The 19734-nt window shown below is 31.3% G+C and overlaps 1 protein-coding gene across 1 annotated transcript; it reads left to right on the top strand.

The window, feature by feature from the left end:
* Positions 1-5623: 5623 nt before the first annotated feature.
* LOC149065804 (leucine zipper transcription factor-like protein 1) lies at positions 5624-19721 on the top strand. Its single transcript, XM_089253428.1, has 10 exons — positions 5624-5711; positions 7225-7352; positions 8372-8566; positions 11236-11386; positions 11802-11867; positions 14149-14235; positions 14430-14489; positions 17090-17194; positions 17810-17913; positions 19394-19721. Exons 1-10 carry the CDS (start codon positions 5709-5711, stop codon positions 19446-19448), a joined length of 954 nt encoding a protein of 317 aa, XP_089109554.1. The 5' UTR covers positions 5624-5708; the 3' UTR covers positions 19449-19721.
* Positions 19722-19734: the final 13 nt, after the last annotated feature.

Raw genomic sequence — 19734 nt, 5'->3', positions numbered from 1 at the left:
CATGAAAGGGATGAATTCAAAAGAGAAAAATTCAAACTCTCTCTCTCTCTCTCTCTCTCTCTGAACTCTGTTTAGTCTCACGTTGAGCGTCAATGATTTTAATTTCTGAGTAGCCACGTCTATCCGCGGTACAATTGGCATAAATAAATGTGTTTGTTAACACAAATATACTCTCTTTTACGGGGGTGACAAAAAATAAATGTATACAAATTTTCTAACGCTGTGTCTGGTGAAAGTTTGATTAATTTTCTTATCTGTTGCAGTAATGTTGAAGAATATTAATAATATTAATAAGAAATAAGTATAATTTGTGATTTCAATAAGTATTTTGCGCGTTATTTTACCTGGCAAAAAATGTTAGGATCGCAATTATTACATTGTATCAGAAGGGCAAACGAAATTGTGACGCTGTAAAATCTCTTGGTATTGCCCGTTCACTTGTCTCAAGGACAATTAAGCGGTTTAAGGAGAGCCAGGTCATAAAGGTGACTGTGCAGATTGAGGATGAAAAAGAACTGTCAACAAAATTAGGAACTGCCAGCTCATCAAAAAATGTGTTATTTTGAATGAGGAAGGTCGTCTGGGAAACTGACATTAACCAAGAATCTGTTCGTTTGACAGCAAAACTAGAATTAATACAAATACAAATATACAAATACAACGCCACAACAGGCAAAATGCCCAACGAGGTGGCTGATAAAAAGATGCCCATAAAAATATGGATATCATATGTTTCAAAAATACAGCAACCCAATTAAAAATGCAATTAACACAAATTACAAACAATATATACACGTGATAAAATATTATACAATGCCTATAAAGAATACTTATGGTTGTCTTATTCTAAGAATGGATAGCTTCTCGATTTACCCCAACATGTTTATCGTATTTCTTTTTAAACGTGTCAATTGTGTTACAATTTACTACCTCCGGGGGTAAGCTATTCCATTTATTAACAACCCTATTGGAGAAAAATTCCCTGCGACACCATAACCTTGCATTGTCCCTCACCAATCGATACTGGTGTCCCCTTGTAAAAGCAGTCGATTGGCGGTGTACTAAAAGTTCATGGTCCATCCTATCCATCCCATTGAAAATTTTGAACACTTCGATCATATCTCCTCGACACCTGCGTTCATCCAATGTAAACATATTCAAAAAATGAAGTCTTTCTTCATAACTCAAGCCCTGTGTGCCAATAAGGACACGCGTAGCTCTTCTCTGCACCCCTTCAACCAAGTCTATGTCCCTCTGTAGGTATGGTCTCCAAAACCTTACAGCATACTCCAGTCCAGGACGAACTAAGCCTCGAAAAAGCGGAAGAATTGGGACTGATGGATTACCAATTCTGAAAGTATCAACACCTTATTGATGAAAATAAGCGAGTGAGTACGGCTAAAAAGATGTCGTGCACTGCTACGTCGAGCCGCTGGCAACAGATGGAGAACATTCTTTTCACAGATGAAAAGCTGTTCACATTTGAGCAAGCGCACAATCATCAAAACGATAGACACTGGTTTTCAGATATTCCAGGATCATCAGCCGTTGTTCAATAACGTAAAAATCCTCAATCCGTTATGGTTTCGGATACAATTTATTCCAGTGGAGAGACACCTCTTGTTTTCGTGGGAAAGAACTCTGAAACCGATCAAATCTTTACTAGAAAGTTATTTTGTAAGCTTTTGCTCAAAAGCATTTTGTAAAAGACATTTAGACATCCAACAAGATTTAGCGCCAGCGCACAGGGCAAAAGGTACTCGGCAATGGTGTAAAGCTCATTTTCCTCATTCCATCACATCTGCTGAATGGCCATCATATTCACCCTAATCTCAATTCCGTGGATCACAACACGTGGTCCATTTTGAAGAACAGGGCTTGTTTGCTAAGCGCTAACAAAGTTTAACATCGCTAAAGCAAGCTTTTAGTCGAGAATGGGATAAACTTTCTAAGGAAGAGGTATACGGTGCGAATATCAAAATTTTGTAATTTTTTTGAAGCTTTGTATCGTCAAAGGCAGCTACTTTAAATTCAAGTTAATGTGGTTGTTAACAAATGTATATGTCCGCATGTTATGAGTTGTCAATTTGTTGTAATCAGAATTAATGAAAAGATCATCTGGAAAAAAGTTGCATACAGTTATTTTCTGTCACCCTGTACCCAAGTAGCACAAAGATATAGATTTATATCGTAAAATTTCAGTTTCCAATATTGATCTATATTGGTCCACGATATCGTTCTGGCTAAAAAAGGCATAGTCAGAGATAAATAGATCTATATAGTGAATGTGTGTGTGTGTGCTGATATATATGCAAGTACTTCAACTTTTGGACGATAGATGGCGCCCTTTCAGAAATAATAAAATGTCGTCTTTAGTTTTTACGGATTTGAATCCATACACGCTGGACTCTTCCCATCTCTGACTACATGCCTAACCAACCCACCACAACAGCACTGGCTACGGAATGCTATTATAACATTATTCTACTAGTAATAGTTTTTTATTTGTATTTCAAAAAAATTGTATTTCAAATTTATTAATTTTCATGTATGCTGAAAAATTACAAAAGAAAAATATGAGATATTTATCATTAATGAAAAAATTACATTATAATTAAGGAAATTATATTATACAAAATTTATTAAATATATATACATTATATTTATTATATATTAATTATTTATTTAAAATTATTAATTTATATAATAGAACAAAAAAAAAAGTTAAAAATTCTCAGAGTATGGTAAAAAATGAACAAAACATCTAAAAGAAATAATAGTAATAAATAATTTTAAAAGAGAAGAACAAGCACACACACACACTTATACAACAAAAACAAGAGCAATTTTTTTTAAATTAAAAACTATGTGCTATTATAAAGTGGCAATTAAAGCTATGGTGGATAAGTTCTTGCTCCTCCTAAAATGCCAACATCTACGATGTAAAACATACACAGTAAGGATTCAATTATAATTGATGAAATGATTTTCATATATCCACATAATTTATTCTATTAAAATCAAAATTTCATATGAACGTTTATGCAAACGTTTTTAATTTCCATTAAAACAAAAAATTGTACACTCGACTCTAAATTTTCTCCAAATTTTTATTTGAAGGCACAATATGTTAATATATCAGCATATTGTGTATCTGATATATATATATTTGTGTCAAGTTCAGGATATAGATCTATGTCATGTTCAGCATATAGATCTATGTCATGTTCAGCATATAGATCTATGTCATGTTCAGCATATAGATCTATGTCATGTTCAGCATATAGATCTATGTCATGTTCAGCATATAGATCTATGTCATGTTCAGCATATAGATCTATGTCATGTTCAGGATATAGATCTACAGTATGTCTCCTAAGATAGATCTATATCAGGTCTATATCGTGAATCTGATATAGATCTTTGTCAGGTTCATGATATAGATCTATGTATTTCAAACTATATTAAAATAATTTATTGTTCCAAGTTGTTGTCTTTCAAAGTAAAGATTATTCACGTGGAATCAAATGCATATTCGACTGAAAAATTAAAGACTTGATCAATTAATATCATAACTAATTTGCACCATATAGGATGAGATCGTTTATATCATAGTTATATATATATACATCTGATATTCCTCTGACATTTCGATATATAACAATATGGTCCAGATAATGTACTATGTCGTTGTACTGCTGGGGTATATGCTATAGAAAACTGCCAAACTATAACCGGAAAAAATTAATAAATCTCATTTGTTGAAGTATATTTCAGATAATTTGGTATCATTTTTAAATGCAGATATGCAGAACAAGTTCTGGATAGGAGTAGACAAAGATCAATCTACACAGTAGGATAGGAGAGAAATTGTATCTTATGTACACTATATACAAAAAAAGTATTTAAATGGATTTTCGTTGTCACGATGGAATTTTTCCCTGTAAAGGGGGACGATGAGATAAATAAGATCTGTAGAAGACTAGGTTTTCCCAATAAGTACTAAATTCAAAAGCTTATCGAATAATGGAGAAGGGCTGTTTATTGATTATTGTAATTGTCTCAACGTCAAGGAAACTTTTCTGGGTTCTATTGCACAGTAGTATTTAGTAGCCATGATCAATCTCATGAAATACTTTCTTTTTTTTACGGGATTAATCTAATTATATACTCGTAATTTGCGGGATGAAAGCTTGACGAAAATGTATCATTTTTAAGGTGACCATGTGACCCGTATTTTTATTTTTATTTTTTTTTTTGGAATTTTTTTGACTTTCTTTACGTATTTTCGCAGTTTTCCCTTTTGATATCAACCAAACTTACTTGAAATGATTATCTCACTGAAATATCGCGCATGATGATAATTTGCTGAACTTTGTAACTACAATTACAAAGAATCAACTCCTTTCTTGTGAAATATAATTTACCTAATTTACTGCAAATATGTGACTTAATCTTGCTGCAATAGGTATGAATTTAAATGGAATTTTGTTTTATTTCATGCTGACGTGATTTTTTGGCGGTAATTTTGCCTATACTTTATTCAGTTATTAAGCATTCAAACATAGTTTAAAAAACATCATTAATTCTCTCTCCCTCTCTTTCGCTCAATTCATAAATAAAACCATTTTTAAAAATTAAACTACGACTTCAGTCATTATATAGGAATTCAATGAAAACGAAAAAAAAAAACACATTACAAAAAGTTATTTGTTATATAGTTTGTTATAATAGAAATTATAACAAAAATTGAAAAACATATGACCAAAAGATACTGAAAAAAGCCAATTAAAAAATACCAAAAAAACACAACACTCACCCACCATCATCCCCTGCCCTTGGGAGCACCTCGTAGCAGGAAAACTCGTGTGTAGTGCATTATATTAGTTTTCAAACTGAATTTCAAAGAAAACCGGGTCTGTCCGGCGGAGAGAAGAGAGTCTGACCTTCCTATCCTAAACGTTCGCGCCGAGAAGTGTGCGTCACGCCGAGAATAAGAGCACTTTAATAAATATGCGATTTTGTAAATGGTCAATAGAGATCATGTGTTAATTCTGGAATTTCATCCAAACGAGGGAAGGCGACAGAAGAGAGAATGTTTATAATTTGACGACAACTGAAGAATGCAACAGATTGGTAAGCGAACTTCAAAGGACTTCTGTTAAACATAAGAAGCAAATTCCAGCCTCAGCCAGAAGAGAACAAAGAAAAAAAATAAGTGTTCAGTTCTACGATTCAGCAAAAAGGCATTAAAAGTACTTATATGGGGAAAACAATCTCACGACAAAATTCCGAGTTATCCTCGATGAAATATGGTCACTTAATCATAACTACATCTAGTGCATACAGGAACCGGGATTATATGAAATATAAATGGAAACTGTGCCTTTTTTCGATTGCAGTATTTATTTATTTTATTATTTTTATTGTCTTATTTGTTTCCAATAAAACCACGATGAATTCTGCAAAAGACGAAATAACCCGTTTTGTTAATGTGCATATGCCGAAGACCACGCAGCACCACCACATTACGTCATAATTTGTCACAAAGCAGAGGTAAAGCCCTAGTATCGAATCATATCGCTGTTTGGTTTCTCTGCTTGCTTTACTAGCCATGCGCGTATGTGCGAAGAGGAATACCGGCTTTTGAACAGAAAGACACATCAAAATACTTTGTATTTGGATTAATTTCTCTTAATCGTGTGACCATGGTATGTTTTTTTAATGTTTATTTTCTTCCAGGTAGATTTCTTTGTAATTTATAACCAAATAATACAAAAAGAAGATTTATTCAGCTGCCGTGCTGTCAGCTGCCATAGCAACCAGACACAACAACCATTATCAGTGGATAAATTCTGCTGTGAAATCATTTATCCCGATATCTTTTAGATGAAATACAAAAAAATCAAAAATGAAAAATTATTTTTTCATTTTAATTCACTAATCATATTATAACAAAAATTTTGATATTACAATATATTCTTTTATTTTGGTATATAAAATATACTATGTGAGTGCGGGGGAAATAGAATTTAACCATTATGACCGTCGAAGTTTTAGTCAGAACATGTAATTTAAACACTCAATTACAATATATGTTTTAGTACAATATGAAATCCTCACGTGTATCTCTGGCAGAATGATATGATTTCATACCTTTTCGTACATATGAATCATTTATTTAAGAAACCTCATAAGTAACAAAAAATTCGAAATTGAGTTTATACTGGTTTCTTGTAGTGGATTGATGCTTCACACATTTGAAATCCACTGCACAATGATCTGTGTACCCACATTTGACGTTCTTGAAGTATTCATTTTGTGCAGTATTCATTAGTGCAACTATAAGTTTCCTCAAATGTCTCAAAATTTGAAATTCTGTACTTAAGGGGTTTCTGAAATAAGCGTTCCATATACAATCACGAGTGGAATGAATTGGCGCTCTTTTTTGTTGTTATTTCATTTTATCTAATACATTGTTATTTATTAGTGCATTAGCTGTAACTAAACTTGCAGCACGATTTATAGATTATCCAGGACGATACATAAACCAGAATAATTGTTTACATTAAAACTATTAGGTGAGCAATTAAAAATAGTTCTAGGTTTTGCTTATTTTTTGTCAGAAAAGATCTGATTGAAGTAATGTGAACTTAAAAAACTCCCAAAAAAATTAAATCCCTAAATTATAACAAGAACGACTTGGTCTATAATACGTCCTAAAGAACAATGACAAGCAAAATCTCATGTTCACGACCATGTTTTTTTATATTGTAAAAAGCATGAACTTTTCTAAGCATAGTTAAGTAAGGTTGTAGCTCACAGTGTTTCTCACTTCATAAATTCTAAAAAATTCAAAATTATATACTAATAGTATATTAAGCAAGTTGGTTTTTTTTATAATAGTGTTAGGTCCAATATAAGATGATCACATGAAATAATCAATCAAAAATGTGATTTCACTTGCCTAAAGATTAGGAAAAATGAATTATTTAAACTTCAATTCTACATATATAGACTTCATATTTGTTTTTTAAATATTTTTCTTATTAAAGAAATATTTTTCATGTTTTTGTTTTGCAATTTCTTTTCCTGATAACTAACATTGTGCTATTTTATCAAGTAGTTTATTTCATAATATATATGTTATAACTGTCGTATATACAGGCAATACTTATTTTACACTAAAATATTATTAATCTTTTTTCATGATTGATAAAACAGGCTAATGAGTTAGGATTAAATGAGTTCCATCACAACATTTTGACCAGCTATGTGCGTTTTGCCAATTATCAGAAGGAAAGAAGCTTGAAAACTTTAAAAGAATCATTTGACAATTTCAAGCTCTCCAGGCAAGTATATTTACGCTACGTTCGAGAGAGTGATTACATTTTAATACTAACAAGAATCTGAAATACGTCAAGATATGCTGCTTCATTCATGAATCACATTGATTAGAGCATTCCATTTGATGTTCCTGCAATATACCAATTATTTGTATTCAAAAAAATCTAAATAAATAAAATTATCGATGAGAGAAGGAGATTTTTGAAAGATTTTTTAAATTAATCAAATAACTTGCAGGTAATTGTAGAGCGCATGAGAAAATAAGATGTTTTATTTATCAGAGTTGCTAATTATTTCGTGTGTAAATTTTTTTTATTTCGTTCTTTCTGGAAAAAATTATCTATAAATTCATACATATTAAACTTAATTAAACCAAGACATGAAAGTTTAATTAGATTTGATAGAGATTTGATTCAATAGATTAGATAGTGAGAAAAATGCAAATCTCAGTTGTCTGTATGTTGATATAAAACCAACACTCATTGAATTTGAAAAAATCACGCTAAAGAAATTTTTAATAAGCTTTAATGTATCAAAAAAATGAATTGATCATTACAAAAAATGGTATGTTCATTCCAAAAATTCATATGATCATTTCAATAATTGATATGATCATTTCAAAAATATGATTAACATTCAATGTGCTATAATCTCTCATTCACCTTATATATAATTATTTTATTAAATATTCACATTTCATTTAAGGAACGGCATCAACATGTACATACATACTTGAGGAAACTTTCTTTAAATAAATTTTTGTACAAAGATTATATGAGAATAGTTGAATATAAATTTCGCAATTTCTGTTGAATACATGTAAAAACTAATAGGTATAATTTTCATATATTTCACTATTTTTTTATAATTGTTGAGAACACGAATGAAAATTTACCACAGGTTCAGCATGTTTTTAAAATTAATTTGATCTCGAAAGATAAATGCAGACTTTGTAAATATTTCTGAGATATTATTGCTTTATGTTTTCGAGCTTCGATTCTAAATTCTCGTTAAAAAAATGTAGGGTAATGGAGGATACTTTCACCAGCGAGGAAGTGCAAGGCATAATTGACGATCTGAGCTGCCTGATCGTTGAAGATGTAAAGTCGGATATCATGAATGCTATGCATACGGTTATACTCCTCCTTTGTCAGCTCTGCAGTCAAGCAGAGCAGTGGTATTTGAATCTACAGTCAGATACATCAGAGCTGGAAAACAAGTTGGTGTTTTAAAAAATGTTTATTATTTTTCCGCTAGTTTTGATTGTGTTAATTGGTATAGCTTGTTTAAATTCATTTTTATGATATAGCAAAATGTACCGTATTTAAACGTTTATAAGAAACGCTCCCCCCCCCCCCCGATTTTCAGGCTAATAATTTTGAGAAAAAAAGTTGAAAAGATACATCTATAGTACTATCCATTTATAACAACCATATAAACCCCTCCTATTTTTAGAACCCAATTTTTGGCAAAAAAGGGTTCCTTATGCACGTTAAAATACGATACCGTTAAACGGGGGCGAGAATTGTCAAAAGGCGGAAAAATCCAAATTTAGCTCTAAAATATTCCTAGAAAAATTTGTCATTATTTTTCTAGTCTTTTATTTGTTTGCTTGAACGTGTGCCAACACATTTATAGTTGAACTTAGTTTAATGATGTAACTTAGTTAGCAAAAAACTTCGACTCATCCACTTCATCAATATAGGACTACTATACTTTCACAAAAAATCAAAAACTCTCAATGATTACAAAAATTCATTGAATGCTGTCTGATGCTTGTACAAAACGTACACAATGACGAAAACTATTTCATTTGTAAATTTGTTATTTTAATTTTCTTTCTTTCGGATGCTTATCGCTCAAAGTCTTCAAGTTGATTTAGAAAATGAAAGATATGATTTTCAAGCTTCAGCAGCGTTTTTTTTTCCAACTGGTCCGTAGCTTCTGCAAGTGTTGGAGTAGAAACCTCTGTAGGTTTCCTATATTCGTTTTCGTACTCTTCATGAGAAGATTCAATATCTGACTTCGTTCTCTACTTCTTCAACAATCTGCATCCGTAAGGCAACCACGTGCTTTTTTATTTCTTTTTCCCCACAGTTGAATAAGCGTATGAGCCTTGGTTGGACATGGCGGACATGTTAATAAGCTACATGAATATTCTAAAATAAACGAACAGTAACGTTAGAGAGACATGAAACTCCAATACATTTACCAAAGACGGACTAGGATTTCATCACTCCAGTTTTTAACAATTCCGTCTGCAGTGAAGTTGATTAACACACACACACACTTTCGTATTTCCTGAGTAACCGCATATGCATCTGCAGGTGCTAATGAAGTCATCCAAGATCCAGTGAACTTCCAGCAGATTGCGGAAAGACAAAAGCTAGTGTATGTGTGTGAGTGTAGAACTGGTAACGAAATCAGTGCTGCTTGCTTGAAGCCACAACAAAAAAAGTTGATTGTAATTTTTTCAATATTGGTTACATGCTATATTCTGGAAAGGATCAGTAAACTACGGAATGAAAGAAAAGGATGACTGAAAGTTGAGAGAATTTGCCGAAAATTATAAGAAAAGAGACATTTTGCATATGTCATATCTGAATAAAACTTCGAATTATCTAAATCACGCGGGAAAAAAATCGAATTGAACAGGTAATCTTAACATCAAATTGAATAGGAAACTCAAGGGGAATTCCTAAACTTTGAATTAGTCAAATTCATCTGTATATGATATAAGCTCTGTATATGATATGATAACTTTATGCAGAAAAGATTTTAGGAAATTAAGAGATTCTACTCAGTTTTTGTTATGCTGGTATTACTTTTATTACTTTTAGAACAGCTGCTCCCTTCCTTGTCGGGTGATGTTGACAACCGTGTGTGTAGTGTCTACTGTTGCTGTGAGCAAAGATAAGTGTTTTTCTCTTATTTCATCGCTCCAATTAAGATAATTATGAATTTTCAAAAATTAGAAGAATTCTACTTGATTTGGGGGTGAGTATTCTCACGGGAGTTTTCTCACTGGAAGATTATACCAGCCTAACTGTGCTAGAAACTTTTGTTGTTTTTCAAATACAGGACAGAAAAATACTGCAACCATTTTTTTTTTGCTCGAGTTATGGAGACTTAAGACAAATTTCATGGATAAGACGAGGTTCTTATTAGAGTTATGAAGAAGAAAACGGGAGGATTCGTTTTTTTCGGAAACACAGATATTTATGCTGTAGAAAAGTAAAACGTTTTAACAGGGATAACTTTCACCCCAAAAAAGATAGAAGAGGGACATATAAGCAGGGTGAATTTAAAAAATTTGGAAATTGAGAAAAAAAATTCAGTTTTTTCCGTTCTTTTTATTTTTATATTTTTCTCACTAGTCTGAATCATTATTCTAAGTTCAAAAAGTATTTTTTAAGTTTTAAACATTATTTGAGTTTGATTGAACCTTATTACTTCTGTTCTAAAATAAGAAGAAAGGGAAAAGTACGATTCTCTCTCTCTCTCTCTCTCTTGAAATTTGAAGTCCTCTTTTTCTGGCAGTTACCGCCACTTACCGAAACTGTACGATTTATTATGACTTAAAGCCAAGGCAATTCTCACCCCAAATGAGGGGTGGATATTGTCACCAACAATTTCTACTCTCACGTACACAGGTATTCCTTGAAATTTCAAATTTTAAAAAATAATTGTATACCTGGATCTGTGCAACAATAATACAAAATCATGTTGCGCTCAGTCAAAGGGCATGGTGTCACAGCAAAATATGTGAAATTTTGGCAACTCTCACCTCATTTGACGGTAAGCTACCCCTCCCCCCCTTCCATACAATTTTAATATCTGTGCATTAAACTAAAATTTTTACTTTTTGTATGGTTATTTTTGCCATAGAGAAATGTTGGAAAAAGTGGAACAGTTCTACAAGAACATATGCAGCAGTAATTATGAAAAGAAAATGTCAGATTCTTCTTTGACTTTCTTTAGCAAGCTCAAGCCTTTATGTGTCTCTGATGATAGTGCACCTCTCAATCTTACTTTGACAGTAGGAAATGTTTTTAGTATACTTTCTTTAGAGTTCAAAAAATGTGAATATAATGCTGTTCTTTGAAATAGGTAGTATTTACTAGTTAATTTTGCATTGTATTTACTAGTTAATTTTGCATTGTATTTACTAGTTAATTTTGCATTGTATTTACTAGTTAATTTTGCATTGTATTTACTAGTTAATTTTGCATTGTATTTACTAGTTAATTTTGCATTGTATTTACTAGTTAATTTTGCATTGTATTTACTAGTTAATTTTGCATTGTATTTACTAGTTAATTTTGCATTGTATTTGCTAGTTAATTTTGCATTGTATTTGCTAGTTAATTTTGCATTGTATTTACTAGTTAATGAATTCATGGATTTTGGGAAAGAACTATATCTCAGATGCGCTTGATTTTATATTTTTACAGGAGATAAATCGAGTGAAAGAAGAAAATGAAAAGTTATGTGCCAGATTGAAAGATGTGCAGAATAAAGTGCGTAAATACAGATTTACATTTCTAGAAATTCAATGTACCAACACTTTAAGCCAAAATTTTTTTATTTAATTTCTTTATTAAATATCTATCTATTTATGCACAGCGGAAAGAAGTGTAAAAACAACACAAATATGTATATACACAGAGAGAAATCATACACTATCATATATCAAGTAATCTGAAGGAATCCTAGTAATTGAAGAAAGAATTATAAGAAAACATATCTGACACATACACAGATATACCACAATTATAATGAATCACAATTATAATGTCACAGTATTGCAGATATTACAGTGATATCTCACTTATGCGTCGGTACAAGGTAACAAGAAAAAAGAAGCATAAGGCGAAGAGTCGTATAAGTGAATAGCATTATTTTCCTATATCTTTGAGCGGGAGTGCAGAAAACCGTTTTATAAGTGAGATAAACTTATAACTGGGAGATCACTGTATGACGGGGTTATGCGAGCTTTTTTGGTTCACACAAATGTTACCGGTCTTATTAAAACTGATTCTTAACCGATTTACTGTTACACGGCTATTTATTTATACCTCGAACCGATGGCTTTTGAAAACCACTGTCATAAAACCGACATGTACATTAAAATAGATCGAAAAATCGAAATGGGAATAAAAGAATCGGCTTGGGGTGTAAAAGTTGTCTTTTAAGCATACTAGCAAGAATGCAAAATTTTTTCAACTCCAAATAATTTCTACCGGGGTCCCAAGACACTTAAATATTTGCCAAAAATCGATTTTTATGCAAATTTTGAATAAAAATTAAAAAAATGAGTTAAATAATCTATTTCACAAGAAAAATAGTGTAGGCAGAGAATAAAAATCATTGATTGTTTATTATGAAATGTATAAAATTATTTAGTATAGTAAAAGTTGGAAGGAATGGTGAAAATATTCATGCCATACCTAAGCAGTTGAAAGATGCATTCGCCTAGTGTCTGAGGCGTCGAAAAGTGTGTGGAGAAAGAAGAGATACGTCTTCATATTGAATGGGATAAAATCAAGAAGCCATGTCAAACATTTTAATACCAAAAAAATATGTAAATCTTCAAATTAATACAATTAAAAAAGCCATTATATAACTTTTATAAGTTTTATGATTTATTGCTTTGATTTTTAAATTTCTACTTTATGTATTATTATAAAATTATCATTATTTATAAGTTTATACTTTAATACCTGAATACCCTGCAAAATTTATAAACATTTTTCATTAATTTAAAATTTTTAATACATTTTCATAAAAGTGTGAATTTTTAACTATTTTTGGGGCGTTTGTGCCACCAGAAGATATGAATGGATTTCAATAAAAAAATTATGAAACATATACATATTCAAGACAACTTTTTCCCACCCCACGCCATAAGTAATTTCGAAAAAATTCTTTTTTTTATAAATTTTCATCAAAATGTCAACTTTTAACTATTTTTGGGGTGCTTGGGACACCGGAAGATATGAATGGATTTCAATAAAAAAATTACGCAAACTAATATATACCCAAGACACAACTTTCCTACCCCAAGCCAAAAGTAATTTCGAAAAAAAAATTTCCTATACTTTTCGATCCACCCTAATGTACATTTAAGAAGTGCAAATGGCCTGGGCAGATTATACGGATGTCTTGGGAATACGTGAGGACCACGTTATTATTTTAAATTTTTAAAAAAATTATACAAGGTATGGATGACTGGATATGAAGCGAGGATGATTTCGAAAAGAAAAGTCACTTTGTGACTTGTCCAAAGTGGCTTTTCTTTCCGAAATTATCTTCGTTTTGTATTCACTCTTCGTATAATTGGTGGAGAGTTTCATCGTTTCATTTTATCGTTTGCTTGCATAAATTATAATTCTGTGGTGATTTATAGTAAATCGTTACTGGTTGTAGGTACAGTCGAACTCTGAATTTTACCCCGAGCCACCATTTATTTCGCAGAATTTCTGGCGCAATAACAAGTTTAGTGTTATAGTATCGAATCAAGGTTCAACACGTGTAATCACTAGAAATGAAAAATTTGTTCACTGAAATTTTCTGGTGCTGAGCGGGTTGGCGTGAAAAAGGTGGGCGGGCGCTATAACGGGATTCTACTGTCTTTGTAAAACATGACAGCATGGGTTGATGTGAAGAAGTTATTTTCTTTTCATGCAGTGAAATAAAACTGACGAGTGATTTTAAACTGACTTCAATTTATTAAGATGAAAATTTCGTCTGAAACTGACACAAAGAAAGTTTTAATACTCTTTTTATGTTTTTTCTAAGGCTATTGAAATTATAGAAGAAAAATCTGCCATTTCCAAAGCATTGGAGGAAGCTCATGAAGAAATATCCAATTTGAGAACAAAGCAGGTATAATTATGTTAAGAATATTTATTTTTTTCGTTTCACAAATAAATACATTTGCATTCTAGTCATCAGTTTGGATGGAAAAAAAGTTAAATTCAACATATTGAAATATTTTGTACACGATATGCATGAACTGCTGTACTTTATTTTAGATAATTGAATACCAATACTATTGAATGCCTTTCTTACTTCGTCAGGTTGAAATTATTGAGCAGAAGATGAGTAATTTTGAAGAACTGAAAAACGAATTGGAAGCGGTATGTTTCACTTTTTTTTAAATTTTTCAAGACACTGTAAAACAATTCTTTTTTTTGATTTTGCAAAATTACATGATAATGTAATTTCTCTCGTAAAAAATATTTATAACCATGCCAATTGTGAAAAATCCCCAGCCTAATCAGGACGATTTTCATTACAGAAATAAATAGAATCTGAGATAGAAAAAAAAAAAAATATATATATATATATATATATATATATTTATTTATTTATTTATATTTATAAAAATATATACATTACTTTTTTAATTTGCAAGTATATAAATACTTAAAAACAAAAAAATTAGAATATAAATACGTAAAAATATATATAGGCAACAGCATCCGGCAAAAAATCCTGCAATTTTCAATTGATGGTATGGCCATCCAAAGGATAGCATAAAGGCAGATAAACTAACAATATTGCAAAGTAGAGTTCGCGTTAATGGTAAGTTTTTGGAATGATATTTTGTGCAACTTCCATAAAGTAAGTTTGGGCCTTCTCAACAGCATCATAGGGACCTTGGGCAAACTGATTTTTCTGAGACCCTTCCCCCCTCACCAGCTAAAAATACCTGCCTACCAATTTGACACTAACTGTCGCAAATTGTTAACAGATCAAATTGTCATGAGCCCGTGAAAAGTCTAATCTGGGGCCCGCCCCAGTCTCCAGCCCAGTGGCCCCGCTCTAGAATGTGGGGGCCATGGACACAACCCGAGGAGCTCTCATTTATACTTTATTTACCCTTGAGGCGGGACACGGCTGTGTCCGGTTGAGACCCACACATTAAGAGTAAGTCAAGTTCTGTAGAATAAGGACGTGAACTTAAAAATGTTCAAATCTTTATGGCCATTGGCAGATCAACTGCATGGTTTCAGGGGTAATAAATGGGGCGCGAATGGGTGATGATGAATCCAGGAGAATTATTTTATCGTTACCCGTTCGAGACAGTTTCGCCCCCCCCCCCTTTGCGTATAAAGCGCATTAGTAAAATAATCCTGAAAACTCGCTGCTGTGTTCCCAGCTTGATGAAATGCGTCAAAAATCACTGTTTTCTCTTCGAATCCCTCAGTCCAGTACGCTCATAGTTTGAAATTTTGCATAAAAACTTTTTTCTCTATTTTTTTTTTTTTTTTTTTTTTTTTGCAATTTTTGTAATTATTTTTCTTCATTACCCCTGATCTGTTGCTCCGTGCGTCCACATAGGTTATACACAGTCGACAGCCAACCTTTTGTGGTTTGACCTAAAGCCCCTAGGATATGAGTATAAAAACACCTTAGTTTGATCTACCATAGAAGTAAAAGAAATGCTAACAGATATAGATTACAACTCGGAAATATATCAGAAAGGAAAGATACCCAATGACTGTGGTTCACAATCATTGTAGCCGGTTTACGAAATCCTAACAAGCAGTCGATGGGAGAAAATATCTTATAATGCTTTCAATACATCATAATGCTTTAATATCTTTTAAATGCTTTCAAAAGATTTTGAAAAAAAATCTAAAAATTTAAGGTCTGTCTTTTTTTTGAAAATATGGAAGAAAAATTCCAAAAATTTCCAAAGATGTTACAAAAAAAAGAAGAAAAACCTGGAGATGTATATTATAAAAGACTTTGCAAGTAGGAAAAAAAGGGTGGGGGATACTTTCAATGTCCGCGCTTAGAAATGTTCACATCATAATTCTGCCTTAGAGATTAGTTACTTCCGAAGTATAAAATTTCATTTTTTTAAATTTGTAGATTCAATATTAAGTAAAATATAATTTTGGAGACCGGGGGGGGGGGGGTCACCAAAGCCATTCAAGTGCTTAGGGCCTTCAAACGTCTTAATCCGGCCCTGCGTGTCCTGTTAAAAATTGGGTGAGATAGAAATCAGAAGAAAATGAAGGTCGCTTCAATTATTATTATACGGCGTAATTAAATACTGTATCATTATATTTCTCGTGATTAACAGATATTGTAGAGAAACATAGCAACATTTGCAAGCATTAGAAAATTTCATCTATCTCTCTCTCTCTCTAAAATATATTCTGGAGAGATAATATTTAATATTTTCTATTGCATATTTATACTCATTTTAAATTTAATTTTTCATTCGACATTTACGTAGTTATCATTTTTGGAGTCTAAAGTTCGGTATTTTAATTTATTTGTGTGTGTGTGTCACATTTATTCTTTTGTGGTCGGAAGTGTACCAGAACGAGGTGACCGGTAGTTTTCTGCATTAGTTGGTATTATAGTAAATTTTCTGTCGGACATGTGTCAAAACTTGCTACACTTCTTACTTAACTATTTCCTATTCTATGTAGGATCTTTCCAAACACATTCTTTCTAGTGTGTTTGCTCGTTCCGCAGTATGGGCGGCTCGGACCTCTCAATTATTTTGAAAAATCTAAAATACATAATGAAATTATAAGGTGACATAACATTTTACGTATTTTCTTTTTACATGTAATTCACTAAACTATGTCGCGTCGAAAATAAATGAAATTCAGAGTGTATGCAGTTGACAGAAAAAATTGAATAGGAAAAAGTTTATATAATTTTGTGTATTAATATACATATAGTTATAATTATTTTTAAAAAAATATTTCAGGAAGTTGAAGAGAAAATTGCTATGCAAAAAAACTTGCAAAAAACTCTTGAGGAAACCAAACAACGTCTGTCTCAAGCTGAAGAGCAGTGTCAGATGACTGTTAAAGTAAATAAATATATAAATATCAGTTTTTTTTCTTTTGAATATTGCACATAATTTTTATGCTTACTATTAACAAAGTGCTTTAAATATACATTCCTCTCTTGGGAAATTCTTTCTTCCTTTATTCTAAATTTTTGAGTGATTCCCTATTGATGTTAATTTTTATGGTATAAATTTAGCATTCCGATTTTTTAATTCTAATTTTTAAAAACCAGGAGAAATAAATTGCGAGAAGTTTGCTGAGAGAAATTGCCCCTGAAAATCAAAGATATGTTTTCGAAAAGTCTGATTTTTTTGGTTTAATGGATTCAATTGATTGAAATTTTTTATATTGAAATATAAAGTAAAAAAAATTCTCTCTTTGTTTGACAACATCTTTAAGAAATGACAAAATGACAAATGGTCTATCTACTGGTCAGAATTGAAAAAAATCGGGTTTTTTTTTATTTGTAAATATATTTTTTAAAAACGTTTTTACTTTATGCATTGAATACATTGAATTATTATTTTATCTGCAATATGTTAATCTCTTGAGCATGTTTTTCAAACGTGTTATTTCATTTATTTCAAAGCTGATATTATTCATATAATTTCCTTTATTCTCTTTAACTGCTGTAGGAATTAGAACATAAGTTCAGCGAAACTACTGCATATCAGAATATGAAGCAAATTTTAGCCGCAAAAAATGAGCAAATAAAAAATTTAAGAAGAACTTTAAATAAGTAAGTATACATACGATTTGTTTTTTTAATTCATGCATTTTTTAAGATGATTGAAATTTTTGTTTTCCGGAATGTAAGACGAATCCCCTTTCTTCTGTACAAATTTTTGCACTCAATCAGTGTCAGCCTATAAGATACAAGTGTGTTCAACACTATTTTCCCATAGAAAATAGAAATAGTCGACGAAAATAATTACGACAGCAAATATGGTAAATAATGTTTTCGAAATACAGGGTGGATGTGAGTAGTTCTGGACACATTTTAAAAATCAGTAACAAATCAATCAATTCACATAAAAAGGTGTAGTTTGCACTAAAATAATTATCATAGCCTAAAGGTTTTATAACCTTTTAAAACCTGAGACAAAACTAACCATTAAAAAAAATTTCGATTGATTTGTATTTATATTATGTGTCAAAATACCCTTTAAAAATGAAAAAAAAAGCTTTGAGAAATATTAATTAATTAATTAATTTTGGGTACTCTTACGCATACCTTAAGTCTTAACTTGAAAAAAGAATCATTAAAAATATTTGAAACCATTTAAAAACCGTTAAAATGAAGGTACACATATTTTATATCTCTGCAGCGAAGAGAATATATATATATCTATATCTATAATATATTTCTAAAAAAGTTCAAATTTCACTCACAGGTGGTGCTGTATAACAAAGAACTCAACATAACACATAAAATGCAACACAAACAGTGCATAATCAATGTTTATAACGATCGATTTGCATTGCATTGAGCGCCCTTTCACCCAGTTAGATGTAGCCAAGCTAAAAAAGGCGCTCCTACACTGAAACGATATGATAGTTTTATGTAAAGCAAAATGTCATAAACATTAATTACGCGCTGTTTGTGTTGCATTTTATGTGTTGTGTTAAGTTTTTCGTTTTAAAGTGCCACCTCTGAGTGAAATTTCTATATATATATGTGTGTGTTACGGAACATGTGATAAATGCGGTTATTATGCGTAATCGCAAATCATTTTGGTAAGTTTGAATTTTCCTAAATCCCTTTAAAAAAAAATTTCCCTCTAAGAAAAATTTCTTATCATTATATCGGATCCCGACATGTCAAACATACTAGACTCATTTGGAACTTTTTTTCATATTTATCAAATTCACCAATTAAGCTTTGGTATTGTGCATAATCACAGATAAAGGCGATAAATTTTAAGTATTTATCAAATTTGCCAACGACACTTGGTAATTATGCATAATCTCCGGTAAAAATGATAATTTTTTTGGTATTCATCAAACTCACCAACAACGCTTGGGTATTGTGTATATTCGCCGGTAAAAGTGATAAATTTATCAGGATTACCAAGCCGATTGGTAAGTATGCATAGTAACCGGTTATTTGTATAACAACCAATTTACCACATTTATCGTAACATATATATTGTTTTCTTGTCTTTCACTATTTTTTTTTATTTCATATTATAGTTACATAAAAACTTGACTTTTTTCAGCTTGAAGCCAAATGATGATAGTAACAATGAAGATGAGGACGAAGATGAAGTTTGAAAAAAATATTGGTTTTTTTTCCTCGAAATGTTTTCTTTTCAGCAAAAACATATAGTGTTTTTTATAGTCGAAGCAGAAAAGCTTTTAATGTTATTTCCCCGTAATGATAGCTGCATCTATAAGAAAAATATTTTTTGGTTCAGAGAATTATAAAAGAGTAATAGTTCCGGTCTACATATTTTATTCTAATGCATATTTTTGAGCCGATATATTGTATATAAAGTTATGTATATGATCATGCATTATGCTCTTCTGTGTCATTTTATTATACAGGGTATCTACTCTT

The sequence above is a fragment of the Pholcus phalangioides genome, unplaced genomic scaffold, assembly GCF_987345545.1.
Source record: "Pholcus phalangioides strain wild (caught in Gottingen) unplaced genomic scaffold, Ppha-v1.0 ptg000039l_1, whole genome shotgun sequence".
Taxonomy (NCBI): domain Eukaryota; kingdom Metazoa; phylum Arthropoda; class Arachnida; order Araneae; family Pholcidae; genus Pholcus; species Pholcus phalangioides.
Note: the sequence above shows the minus strand (reverse complement) of the source record. Positions and strands in the feature narration are given on the sequence as shown.